The sequence below is a fragment of the Lacerta agilis genome, chromosome 12, assembly GCF_009819535.1.
Source record: "Lacerta agilis isolate rLacAgi1 chromosome 12, rLacAgi1.pri, whole genome shotgun sequence".
NCBI lineage: Eukaryota > Metazoa > Chordata > Lepidosauria > Squamata > Lacertidae > Lacerta > Lacerta agilis.
Genome location: NC_046323.1, coordinates 46,775,536 through 46,790,155, shown reverse-complemented (window position 1 = coordinate 46,790,155; position 14,620 = coordinate 46,775,536). Strand labels below are relative to the sequence as shown.

At 39.1% G+C, this 14,620-nt stretch overlaps 1 protein-coding gene across 7 annotated transcripts in view; it reads right to left on the bottom strand.

Annotated features, from left to right (window-relative positions):
* Positions 1–14,620, bottom strand: part of PRKAG2 (protein kinase AMP-activated non-catalytic subunit gamma 2) — a 177,204-nt gene that overhangs the window by 11,661 nt on the left and 150,923 nt on the right. For all 7 annotated transcript variants that reach the window (XR_004427668.1, XM_033165488.1, XM_033165489.1 and 4 more), the window contains 4 exons: positions 11,071–11,180; positions 9,204–9,285; positions 6,215–6,273; positions 600–645 (listed from right to left, as the gene is read on the bottom strand). Coding sequence is in view for 6 of the 7 variants with exons in the window: in XM_033165488.1 (XP_033021379.1) it covers positions 600–645; positions 6,215–6,273; positions 9,204–9,285; positions 11,071–11,180 (297 nt within the window). In the remaining variant the exon portion in view is untranslated. The remainder of the gene's footprint in view (positions 1–599; positions 646–6,214; positions 6,274–9,203; positions 9,286–11,070; positions 11,181–14,620) is intronic.

The following is a 14,620-nucleotide window of genomic DNA, read 5'->3' as shown; positions in this document are numbered from 1 at the left end:
ATTCAACAGATCATATCCAGTAATCTTTTACTACTTTGATTACTCTTGCCAAAATGAGGACTTTAGCTTTTCCAAAATACCTGCATTAATTTTGTCTCTAAAGCTTTACACCTCCAACTCCTACCTTCCTGTAATATTATCCTTCCCGCAAAGGCCTTAATTTGAGCTAATCCCTTTAGAATTTTACAGAATACAGACTACAACAGACTTCAGCTTTCCCCCAAGATATGAGCAATTAGGACGGATTCCAGCACTCACACTTGTGTTTGAATCTCTTCCGCAGCCCATGGCAGAGCCCAAGTATATCTGGGTTCTCAGGCTAAGGGAACATAGGAAACTATTCCTGAGTCAGACCATTAGTCTATGTAACTCAATATTGTCTACACTCACTGGCAGCGGTTCTCCAGGGTTTCAGGCAGGGTGTCTCCTGGCACAAGCTGCAGATGCTGGGAATTTAACCTGAGATCTTCTGCATGCTGAGCTGATGTTCTACCACTGAACTATATAGTCTTTCCCCTATTAAGGACAACACATAGTATAGTACTGCATAACAGGTTGTGAATTACATTCTTAGTGCATATCTTTCAAAGGGTACTTACCCCTCCATGTTTCAATCTTGTGCTCCTCCAATTCATAGATTTGTACCTGCGAAGAAAAAACAGGTTTAAAGCTCAAATCTTTAGCATATAATTTTAAAATGGCCAGTGAACTAAAGGCTATCTACCTTCAAGTAATTAGGACTGAGGCACATAGTTAATATGCTGAGATTAACTACAGTAATATGGGTGACTTTAAAATGCAATGAAAGGCTGACAAATTGGAAACTAAACCAAAATCCTGAACAAATACTTAGATTTTCTGCATACACAGCCACTGGAATTGACAATTACATTCTAATTTGAATCATTTTCTTATGCTCTGTTGCAAGCACATAACAGCAAACAGGAATTAAGGCTGGTGGGAAAATACTAATTGCTAATGCCAGCACTGGGATGAACAAGTTTCTCATCTGCATGTTTTGAAAATGAAATTTTCTTTTCCTACACTGATAAAAACTAATCAGAGCACTTGGCTGAAAAGTGGTTGAAATAACCAGGTATAGAATGCATCGCTAACAAAGTATATTCATTCCGCTGTCAAGAAAATAATGAAAAAAATCTTGCTGAAGCAGAAAAGTTGGGCATCTTCCATTTTCTTGTGTAGATTAAGATTACATTATAACTTGAGTATCAGCAGCAGCCCCTTATCCCCATCATTAGCTGTGTGCAGTTATGGGTAGCTACATGCATTCTTTACAAGACACTTGCTTTAAAAGTGTTTGAAAATGCCACTTTTGATTTGTCATCTTCATTCTGACCGATGCAGATTAAATACATGATTAGGCGACTGGGAGCATTCCATAGGCTCAGAAACTTCCATCCTTCCCTGGTTAGTGTCCACCATACTGCAGCATTACATCTGCGTTAAACTAAGCAGTTTCCCATGTCAGGTGGAAACTCTAGTTTCAAAGTTAGCTACAGTTAATGCTAGTACAGACAAAATGCTGCACCATAGTTAACACTAATAAGGGAAGGGAAGGAGATTGCAACACATGCCCAGTAGTGTCATGTGTGCTTGTCCAAGATATGCAAATGAATCTTCAAAGCTATATTGGCACATCATCGTAGAATCTTACACACTTGTGTGTGGTAAAGGCCCTCTCTGCACACTCATTTTGCACTAACATACATATGCAGATCCACTGTATCATCCCTACCCTGGCATAAAATTACTACCAGACCCCAAGATAACAGGAGGAGCGAAAGAACTGGAGATTCCAGAATGTTACACTTTTGAGTTCAGCATCTTTCCCTGCAGTTCCCAAATAACATTAGCAGAGGTGGGAGGGTGCATTACAACTTTGCCATCTCCTGACACTATGGCACCATGCTTCAATAATTCAGAAGTTGGGGTTAAAAGAGCTATTGAATGTTGTATTTTAGACTGGGCTCTAAAGAATGCAAGCCACAAGAGTTAAGAAGCATATTTAATTTTCTCTGCCTAAGAAATCTTCTTTAAAGGGAATGAATCTTTGCAGCACCCTTTAAAAACCAAGTACCAATTTTGGTATATAGAGTTTGACTTGTTGACATTACTGCAACAGTAATGATTTGAGTAATGACAGGAATGTTGTAGCAATGGAAAGAACTTGAACTTTGTACAGAAATCCCTTGGCATGGGCGCTTGGCACTCTAATGCAAAATAGAAACTCTACTTACAATACTCCAACTTTCCTCATGATGGAGTAAAAAAACTCTGAATCCATACACATCAGCAAATATGGAAAACACTTATAAGCTATTGGAATGCATGCAGTGGTACAGCTGGATTTTATTGCCTTACAAAAGCGAACACTCCCTTATTTGATGCTGAAAATGCTGCAGTGCTAATTTAAAATTCCTGGCTCCTCTACAGACCAAGGTTTGCAAATCAGGAGTCATGCTCATTAATGGTGCTCCCTTTCCTCCATTTTCCAGATGTTACTCCTTTCTTCTTCTTCTTGGAATTCACTTCAACAATGCAAACTAGGCATCCCTTGTAAAATGGAAGCTGTATTCATATTTGAGCTGGGATTACCAATTAACATGGTTTGTGCTTGTGAATATGTAGCATGAAAAACAAGGAAGGGAAAGGGACAATAACTCTGGAGAGGAAGTAACTGGTTTATAGGGAGTTAAAGTTACAAAATGCACCCACCTAATGATTGTGAAATTGAAATGATGGTTTTCAAAGTGCAAAATGATATAGTGCTAAGTTTACACTTAAAATTCACAAAATTGCATTTCATTTCTCATCACATCTACCCACTGTGTCAAACATAATGGCCCATTCAAGGTTTGGCAGATTAGGAACATGCCACAGTCTCATATGTTTCCCCTTTGTGGATTCCCTCCTCCATTTTCTGGTTGACTCTATTCAATTATTTACCCAATTCAGATTACAGAAAACCAGAAATGGAGGAGAGTAAGCAAAAAGGGCAAATGTATGACTGCAGTGTATGCCTGATCCTCCAAACCATTATATGAAGGATTGTTTGAACTGAGCCAAATTAATTATATTTACATCATGATTAATTCCATTCAGTATTTAGTGAATTTATGCTTTCAGTAACTGACAGAGCAAGACTATTCATTTTCAGTGAGTTAAATTTCTGACAGTCATTTATGCAAAAAATAAAGTACTTTTGCTTCTCCTGCTGCAACAAATTAAAAACAAACCAATCAAACAAACCTATAGTTAATAGGTACTTTACAGAGTAGGCTTTTCTTCTATTCAAATATAATTAATTCTTTATTGCTGCTATTCCTTTTAGAACAATGGCAAACTTCAATGTCAAATAACTTGTTGACTTTGTTTAGCAACTGAAGAATTACTAACAACAAACATTACCTAGGCCAGAAATAGCTAACTTAGTGCCTTCCAGTGAGTGTGAACTATAACTCCCAACATCCCAGATTACTGCAGATGCTGGCTGGGGCTGATGCAGTTTACAAAATCTGGACGGGACGGTACCATGTTTACTCCATGTGTTCTAGACATACTAAGCCAAAAAGGGGGAAATGTGATTGAAGCAATGCTACAAGCAAAAAAAACAGCATTGTTGAAGAGCTACAGGCAACTGTTACCTAGATTCAATAAATCACTATGATGCTTTTGGTCACAGTAGAACAGCTACATCAGCGCAACAGAAATGCATAGGTTAGCACTATCCTGGTGATAAGTCACCATTCAGAGATTTGACCAGCATAGTTTTTACTAAGGTGGTAAATTTATTTTGGGCTACAGCACTGAGATTGCTTGGGGATGCTCCATCCATAACATTTCATCCACATAGCAAAATAGGACTTTTCTGCCCAACGTCTAGATTTCTAAATGTGTATGGAGGAATATTCAGCAGAGAGCGCCTCCAAACTGCAGTCTAAAGCAGTACAGCCTTATCACCTCAGCAGGAGAAGTGCCATAGGTTAGTTGTGCACAGCTGTTTTGTGGCACAGAAACAGTGAAGAAAGCTAAAGACAGAAGCAAGGACTGGGGACAATTAACATATGCAACATCCTAAAGGAATCAGTGGAAATCTAAGCACCTGACAAGTAATAAGCATCTGTTATAAATAGAGCCCTGCAGCCAAAGATTTAGCAGGTTAGTTCAATTCAATGGGAAATCCAGTCCCCGTTCCTTTTCAGGCTCCTTGCCCAACCCTAGAGTTTCCAAAGCTCTGTTTCATACTCATTTCCATTGTGTCCAAATCTGATAAGATTTGCCTGACCTTAGGCTGGGTGAGAATTTCCCAAAACTCCACTTTCTCCTTGGTACAGGATTGTTAATTAACAGGGTTTTACCTAGCCAAGCCAGTATTGGGAGAGCTGGATACATAGACAACTGTGTGTCATGGCTGTCAGGCATCATAAAAGGAAGCATTTGACCCACTGTGTCTGTGCACCATTCCAGTGATATATATCTTTAGGATCAGGCTGTAAACTCCCAGGTGAAAGAAATCTAAATTTTTCTTTAAACATTTTCACTGTCTCTGTTCCAACAAAATGCATCAGGTACACAGGGAAATACAAGTAGCAGATCAGACTTAACTACCAAAAACTCCTGAAAAAAACTAACAAAGGAAGTTCTTCTTAAAAGTGCACCAAAAGGGTTTCCCTCCTGTAATTGAATTTATATGGTTCCAACAATATGCTCTGTGCTTGACTGAAGGGAGAACTAGAACTTACTGGCATTAAAGCACATAGTAAAGTACATTTCAAATTGGAACAGTTGGCATGTTCAGATAAAGCTGCTATGCTGAAACGAACAACAGGAACTAACAGGCTGGATACCAATCACAATTGCTATGTAGCAGATATATCCTGGATCCCAGCAGCATGCCTTTACAACTACATGCAGTTCCCACTTACCAAACACAATGTGTACCCAGGAAATTGTTCATTAGGCAAGGGTTTGCATAATAAACTGGTGATTTCCATTATTTCTGATGTGAACATTTCTAACCCATATCTCCCTCCCCTCTCCCACCAGAGTTTCTTCATAAAAGGGCTGCAGCCAACCAGGAAAAGAGAGACAAAGACAAAACTAATTTGTCCACTCACTCTCCTCCCTCCCTCTCTCCATGGTTTCTGTCCGAAAGTGTCTGTTGCAGACCAACAAAGCACAAACCAGGAAGGAAGTGGGCAAACTCCAGTTGTTTGGATATCAATCAGCTTTGTATGTAGCAAGGTTTGGGTATAACTATGTTCAGATAAGTGAATTTTTTGGATAATGAGCAGGTGGATAAGTGGGATCTGTGTGTATAAATTTGTGTCCTAACTTCATATTATTAAACTGTGGAGGCGTTGGCTCATTTCAGTCTTACAACAAACCTAGTGCCCGAGAATGTCTTGCCCCAGGACAACTAGTTATTTTCACAGTTAAACCAGCCTTTGAATGAAGGAATCTGCAGTCCAACACTTATTCGATGTACTAGACCACACTGGCTCCATTCCATTGTGCATATTTTCTGCATACTTTGTGTTACATCCATGTGCCCCACAAATAACCCAGAGATGCATTTTAAAGAAAAGGACACATTCTACTCATGTAAAAACACACTGATTCCTGGACTGTCTGCGGGCCAGATTTAGAAGGTGATTGGGCTGGATCCAGCCCCTGGGCCTTAGTTTGCCTACCCATGATCTAAAGTGATGTTTCCCAAACTTGGGTTTCCAGCTGTTTTTTAAACTACAACTCCCATCATCCCTAGCTAGCAGGACCGGTGGTCAGGGATGATGGAAACTGTAGTCCAAAAACAGCTGGAGACCCAAGTTCAGGAAACACTAACCTAAAATATCAAGTCTGATATGAAGACAGGAATAACAGTTCTTATAATCTCTCTTATTCCTCACTCCAAAGATGGGTAACTGGGGCACACAATAACTAATGAGTGATATAAGATAAAGAAACCTTTGCCCAAATGTCTACAGAAAAGCTGGGGATCTTAATTTCACATATACCATTCAAAATCTAGCAGCAAAACTTTCCTTCCTCTTCAAAAGGCAGCATTCTTTCAACTACCCATCCAATTACTATATCTATATATCTATATATAATCAAATATATTGTTATCAATGCATTTATTTCAGGGATACTGTTTCACTAATGCTAATTGTATTTATGAGGTTGTACCTACCATTGGAGACTTATAGTATCTATGCAGTATATTAATGAAATCTGTAATAGTTAACATTCCTGTAACAAGAGAAAACAATGCAAAATAAAAATTTAGATCATATTTAGACAAAGTTTTTAATTAACAAATTAAAATAAATTAAATTTTGTTTGGAATTGTTGAGTGTACATGACACTGCCTGCCTTTTACAGGAAACACCAGAGCTGCAGAAACATAATTCCTACATAATAAATGGACATAGCATTTCACATCTGTAAAACAGTTAAGATCTCTTTTGTCACACACCTCTAGCAAAATGTCCTCACCAAACAGCTCCTAACTGTTGTTCGGTATAAGATCAGGAACCTCAACCTTCCATGCTTACTCCTTCCCTTGCATGCCAAGATTAGATGATTCCATTTTCCGGTTAATTATAAACGAGAAGTAGCCAATGTGATGTTTAACTACAACTCCCATCAGCCTCAGACAGCATGGCCAATGGTCAGGAATGAATGTTTACAGAACTTGGTGAATAAATCAAACTGCATCCAGAAAGTTAAGAGCTTGGCAACTTTACTTAGTTATACATACACAAGTAGGCCAAACAAAATTGTAGCCATAGGCCTACTGGTGATGCAGTCAGACTGCAGGCTGAGTTTCTGATGGAAAGGAACTACTATTATAACTAGAACATACGGAACATGTTACCATTTTTATATGCAAGAAATCCAGGAAGAAGCAAAATTATTTGGCTCCGTTGCTATTGCACCTACTAGCTGCTTTAAAACAGTAAGAGCAATCCAATCTGTAATTTACACCAGTGGTTGCCAACCAGTACCTCCCTGTGTTATTTTCAAAAGGTCTCAGGAAGTTTCCTTTCAAAAAAATCTAATGCATGAGAGTGTTTGATCTTTCTAGTCAGTTCTTGTTTACACTGGCTCAGCCTCTTCTAAACTGAACACACCCTTCAACATGACCACATTTCACTGGATGCCAGGAATGGATGCCCACGCTTCCATCAGGAGCTGCAAAGAGCTTCACTGTGAGCAAGCATGGCTGTGGCCAGTATAGGTGCTTCCCACTCTCACTGATGGGGCAGCTGATGGGAAAGCATGTCAGCACCATTTTGTGGTCCTCTCTCTTTTTTGCTCTTTAAGATGTGGAAGCCATTATGCCCACAGTAGTCATTTTCTGTTATGTCATCTTCACGGTAACCATTTTTAAACTGGTGCATATGGTCCTCTCTCTGAATTCCAAATTTGCCCACTGGTTGGTGACCCCGGGCTTACCCTTTTTGGTGCAATTCCCTGCCAGTGCTATTCCAGCAGGGAATTCAACAACATTTGGAGGGTATCACAGTGGCAACCTGCTATAAACATTAACTCGCCAGGCTCAGACCAACTGGCAGTGACTGGAAAATTCAAATCTTGGCACACAAGGGAGCATAAAAGTATGAGGTGTGTTCTCATAATGTCAAACTATACTGTGGCATTCCAACTGAATAGTCTCTAAGGCCGTAAGGGGAGAGGCCACAGTACAAAGGGAGATTTTTTTTGAAGAAAAAGAAATCACGTCTGCTTCCTCTCCTTAGGTATGTAATTTCATGTCTTTATGCATGAGAAAAGTACAAGTCCAGGCATGGATTTTATTACCACTCTGCTGGCAGGTATACAAGAGTTTTTAAAATCAGAAATATTTTTCAAGCAGCAAAGGTCTGGAGGGCTCCATGTGTTTAAAAAGACTGGACACAGCCAAGCAACGATGTTCTCTTAAGATGCAGTCAGAACCAGTAGTGTCATGCTACAGATTAGATTCTTGCATATTTATCATGGAAGTGAGGCCTAGAAATATGTTTTGGGGGGTACGGAAATCAAATGGGATTTTAGAAATAAAGCCAACAGGAATTTGCTTGTAATGGAAATTACTTCTCTTTCTTCAGAGAAGCTGAAAATAATTCAAAAGCACCTGAAATATTGCTGCTTGCACCTTTTCAGCTCTCTGTATGTTTGGCTCTCGAAAGAGCAATGCTGACTCCTTGAAATTTAAAATATTTTTTCCAGCCCTGCTTTTATGATATAAACCACAAAGCCTAGGGCTTGCCGATCAGAAGGTCGGCGGTTCGAATCCTCACGATGAGGTGAGCTCCCGTTGCTCAGTCCCTGTTCCTGCCAACCTAGCAGTTCAAAAGCACATCAAAGTGCAAGTAGATAAATAGGTACCGCTCCGGCGGGAAGGTAAACGGCGTTTCCGTGCACAGCTCTGGTTCGGCAGAAGCGGCGTAGTCATGCTGGCCACATGACCCGGAAGCTGTATGCCGGCTCCCTCGGCCAGTAAAGTGAGATGAGCGCTGCAACCCCTGAGTCGGACACGACTGGGCCTAATGGTAAGGGGCCCCTTTACCTTTTAAGCATCCCATTTCCCAGCATTTTAAAATGTCAGTATAAAAAAACCAAGAATTCAGCTTCCTCTACAAAAGCACTAAGTGTTGCAGACCCTCTCCATCACCCATTCTATGATTTGAGGCCCACGTTAGAGATAATGGGAAACCACTGTGTCTCACTATTTGAGTGAGCTTCCCCATTGCCTCCACACAGGTGTGAAAGCAGATATTTCCTGTTATGTCTGAAACAGATATAGACTGTATTTTCATGAGTACAGTGGTAGCTCTGGTTATGTACTTAATTCGTTCCGGAGGTCTGTTCTTAACCTGAAACTTTCTTAACCTGAAGCACCACTTTAGCTAATGGGACCTCCCGCTGCGCTGCCAGAGCACGATTTCTGTTCTGATCCCGAAGCAAAGTTCTTAACCTGCAGGGTTATTTCTGGGTTAGCAGAGTATGTAACCTGAAGCGTATGGAACCCGAGGCAACACTGTATAAAATAGAAAATTGAAGAGAAGGCAAAAGCACAAAAACCCCCACAACCCACCACTATATCTGACTCCAGTGTATAGTGGAGATGAATTATCTCTCTCTCTCTTCAAACTCTATACCAATATACATTATCTTACCTACAAAGCTTTGCTTCTTACTCTCCCACAGAGGAGCTGCTCGGACACCATTTGCTACCAAGGCAAAGAAAGCTTTCTTTACCTGAAAGACAAAATAAAACAGCATTTTTTAAAAAGGACATAGAGCATTGCTATTTTAAAAAATCTTACCATACAGCTTGATACTGAGGAGGACATGACAGCTACAATTTGCTAGAAAGGTATGGATGAGTTTCAAGCCTAAAGAAACAACATGGATACACTGAAACACTAGAAACTCCTCTCCCACTTGCTCTATATCCATTTGGCATTACACTTGTATGTATAAACCGGAACAGTGATTTAGTTCTTGGCAGCTTCCAAAACTCAAGGACATGGAAAACACTTATTTTATTTTTAAAAAACCTGCAGTATTAGCCAATGAATATCCCCCATCGCCCTGTACAAAATCACATTCATTGTTGCATTTGTGTTTGCCTCTGGCCCCACCCACCACTGGCCTGTGGGAGGTTGTCCAGAATGGAATCTGGCTCCCCAGCTGAAAAAAGTTCCCCATCTATTTCTAAGCCATACTTTGTTTTTAAAAAATGGCTTAATTGTGAATGTGACTCCTAGCCTACTGTGCGACGCCCCCACCTCTGGTGGGTGCCATGTGCAGCACAAAGCAAGCTATTTTATGGCTTATCAGATCATGTAAATCTAATTTGTTTCAAATGTTTGTTATTGGCTTATTTCTAGCTTACCATTCATGGTTTGTTTGAAATATGACAAGCCATGCTGTGGCTCGTTTGTGCCACACAAAGCATTGCACAGGGGTAAGGTCATGTGTTTAAAATTAACTATGACTTAGCATGACGTGCAAACTAGCTCTTCTGAAGAAAAAAAAGGTCACCTGAATCCACTGGCATGTTAAGACTTTAATCGTGAGAAAAAATGGTAAAGAATGGAAGCCTAGGTTTCCTTCAGGCTATCTGGAGGATAATATACTTTTGTTCTATGTAGGTCTTAAGGTTTGAGTGTTTACCTCCCAACTTTATGAAAGCATGCATTGTATAAAAAGATCTGTCTATCAACAAAGACAAGAGCTTAATTTATTTACCTACCAGGTCCAAGAAGATAACGCCGCTACATTATAAAAGGATATATTTTTAGTAACATACTTTTCATTGTAAACAATTCAATGTGACTTTGAAAGTCAATGAATATAGAAGTGCATTTTGTGTCAACTAGAAATGCTAGTTTATATTAAACTGTCATGTTAGAAGAATATATGTCTCTCAGAAAATCTGTTCCATGCTGTTTCTGTTCCTATTCTGCTATATTCGGTGCTCCTTTTCAACTTTAAAATGACGCTACAGTGAAAAATGTTAATACTGTATAGAGCTTCACAGTCTAAGTGTTGGCTTAATCATGACATTTTTATTTTAAAAATTTCTAAAATGACCTTCATTCAGATAGATCCCAGGTAGGTATATTTAAATTATAGTTTAGTGGGTTTACTTGTAAATACTGGCATGCAGTCTTTAAAAGTTATTTACCAAGGTATTTTAAACCTTATGCCACATAATTTATAAAACAAAAGATAGGCATCTGCTCAACATATGATTTTAGAACATATCTGATAGCTCCATTTTCATAACCACACAAAGGCACTTTGTCACTAACCCTTTTCCATTTAAAAGGAAGGGAACTTCCATTGGTCATTAGGAATGATGTCTAATTATTGATTCAAAGAGGAAGAACTTTTTTTAAAAAAAAAACTTTAAAAACGTCTTTGAGGCATTGCAATCTGAAAACAAGGTCATCTGTATCACAGGTCACAACCCATGTAGATTATTAGTAAGGCAACTAATAGTTAGGAAATGAATTCTGAAAATGGACAACTCACCTGTAGTGTAGTGTCAAAGACCACAAGCTTTGAGCTTGTTGGAACAATATCATAACACTTATGTGACCTCATGAATCGCATGTAGATATCACTTTCTGATTCGCCAACAGCTGTAAGAAAAACAACGATTTTTTTTAAAAATAGAAATGCCTCAAACCGTATGAATGCTATTCTAATTTAAGAAAGTACCAAGTAGAATTCTCAACAACATTTCTACTACAATAGTCATATAAACTTGGGCATGATTTTTAAAGTTATTGATGAGAAATCTCAATGAACAAATTTAGTGGGTGCAGAGCTCCAGAATGAGGCAGGTTTACTTCCCTGATGAAAGGCAAACCCCAGCAAGAAAACAGAATGCCTGGAAAGTAAGCAGTGAGATGTTCCTCCATAACAGGTCTGAGAATATTGATTTGAATTACTACACATGTGAAAAGGAATTTACCTATGGAAATTAAAAAGAACACTGTTTGTAAAGAGGATTTATTGGCAGTGGTGAGAATGGATTACATCTAGCAAAGAATTTAAGTGGATTTCAAGAAAAGAGGATGTGGCAAAAACAGAAGAGAAGGACATATGTTGGCAACAGGAGTGGGGAAACTTGATTTTTTAAAACTGTATTAAATTAATTAGGTTTGATTTGTTTTAATTTGCAAAACTAATAAAAATAATTTGAAAAAGAAGTAAGCAAGCAGTGCACCTTTAATGGGAAGTTGAGATAGCCGATTTCTATGGTATGATATGTTTCAGCATATTAACAAATATAATCAGAACCATGTGCTTCATACAGACAAGTGAATTCAGAGCAGACAACTAGGCACATAAACAGCCTGAGTGTGCTAATGTTCCCTCAGCTTTGCTATGATTTGCACCTCTGGTTTCATGTTGCACGATTATTGCCATGTTGGAAAAAATGATACACAAAGCGGCCCTAATGTTACACTTGAATCAGCACCGATATTTAAAACCCAGTGTTTAAATATTCATAGCATTAAGTCCCAAATCAGATTGCTGTTGCAGTTTTGGGGCGACAATTCAGAACAAAGAGAGCAAAAATATGAGTGGCTTCTAGAGGATGCCAACATGCCACACAAAGGTTCCTCCAGAATGGGCATGTTGAGATGGAGCCACTTCACTATGCTTTGAGACAAAATAAGTTAATTGTCAGCCATTGTTAGAATTACCCATTTCTGTCACACTTTAAATCTTCTTCGGGTGGCTTACAAAGTAAGTCACAAGGTTACAAATTCAGTTTAGAATAATTCTGTTATTAAACTATATCTCCACCATCACATCAGGTAATTCAGGAATCATCACACTGGCAATTGCCTTTCAACACATTTGTGAATATTTTATTTATTCTAGAAAACCTTTTCAGTTTGCTTCTAGATATGGCCAAGTTAGTTGATATCTGGGAGGGGCTCCCTTCCACAGACATGGCTGGAATCTAAAATTGTGGCTATACCCAAGCCATATAAAGATCTGTTGCAGGTGGAATCCTACTGCACAATATTTTTGACTAACCATGTACTACATAAAATCACTATTTATAGCCACAAACAAATTGATTCTTAATCTAAAGCCATCCTACATATTAATCATCCGAACTCCAACAGTATAGATATTAAATGTGGGACAAAGTAAGGTTGTCCTTTATTACAAATTTTACTTATTTCAACACTAGGGACTAGAACCCTTTGCTACTACAGCTGAACTTCCCTGCAATGCCCTGCATTGTTCAGCAGGCTCCAGGAGGTGGATAATCTAAACAGTTGGAAGAGGCTGCGTCTCTCATATGGATATAGTTACAGCTGCAGCCACTTCAGTGCCAGATCTGCTCATGTCCTGGCTTACAAGGCATCACTTCCTTTTACTATTAGAACCTGGACCTCGGCAGACATTTCAGGGAAAAATATTAAAGTAAGATACTGTATCTTCGGAAAGCACACGGATGATATTATGGTAACTACATCAAAACCCATGGAAACAGCTCAAGCAATACAAGAACTTAACCAGCTTTGCCTCTGTCACAGGGTGTGTATTTCCAAAAAACTGAGGCAATATGTTTTCATATCCCTCATCATATACAAAAATCAGTCAAGAGTTTATTGAATATTAAAATGTATTATGTGAAACTGAAATATCTAGTTATATTTATCACTATAAATTTGAACAGACTGTTCAAAGTCAACTATAGTTGGCTCTGGCACACTATTAACCACAATATTTAAACGCTGGGGAAAAGAAACCTTTACAATACTAGATAGATTAGTGGTAATTAAAATGGTGACTCTTCCCAAGTTAACATACCCCTTTCAAGCTCTTCCAGTATGAATATCGCCTGTACAATCATGTCTATGGCAACAGAAATGGAATTATTTTATTTTTGAACAATGTAAAATCCATGTAGGGAAGTTTCTTTATGTGGCCCATCATGAGTGGGGCTGGAGAATCCTGAATTGTAAAGGTAAAGGTACCCCTGACTATTAGGTCCAGTCGCGGACGACTCTGGGGTTGTGGTGCTCATCTTGCTCTATAGGCCAAGGGAGCTAGCATTTGTCCCCAGACAGCTTCAGGGTCATGTGGCCAGCATGACTAAGATGCAAAACCAGAGCAGCACACTGAAACGCCATTTACCTTCCTGCCGGAGCGGTACCTATTTATCTACTTGCACTTTGACGTGCTTTCAAACTGCTAGGTGGGCAGGAGCTGGAACAAAACAATGGGAGCTCACCCCGTCGTGGGGATTCGAACTGCCGACCTTCTGATCAGCGAGAATCCTGAAATGTACTACCTGGCAAATCAGCTTACACATGCTATTCCAATGATCATGGATGATACAGACGAACAATGGGTTCATATGCAATCTGAACAGATATAGGGTCTCCCCTTTAATGCCTTTTTGCACTCCAATAATAAATTTCAAAACAACCCACATATACAGTACACAACAATTTTCTCCAAACAGTAGTCCACTATTGGCTTAGTAAGGTGGCTGTACTTGCTTTAATAAAATTAAAATAAATCCCTGTCCCCTTTAATTTCTTTGGCCTTCCATCCCCTCTTTTATCACAAAAAACAAACTTACGATATAAGATGGTTGTGGACTCTAAGAGAATGTTTTACTTTTTTGTGTAGATAATGTTTCCACATTGGAGACAAACTTAATGAAAGTCTATAAAAAACTACATGTACCATGGCTTCTGTGGAGGCAGATCTCTACTTTTCTCTAAAGGTATTAGAGAAGCAGTAACACGTAAACTTTCAGAGTTTGAAGGTGTGGTGAAACACTGCAGTAGTAATATTAAGGGTTTGATTTTAGACTATCCTGTAGTTTATTGAAATCACAAGTGAATGGCACAGAAGGCCTTAAAATAATGTTGGAGCAAGAATTGGGTTTGAAGCTGAAGGAACAGGAATGGCAGGCAAGATGGAACAAATCCCCATGGTCCATCTCTGTTAGTGACTAAGAAATAGCACTTAAAATGGTACGGAGGTTATAAGATATACAGCGCTCCCCCCCCCCCACCTCTGGAACAATGCTATATCC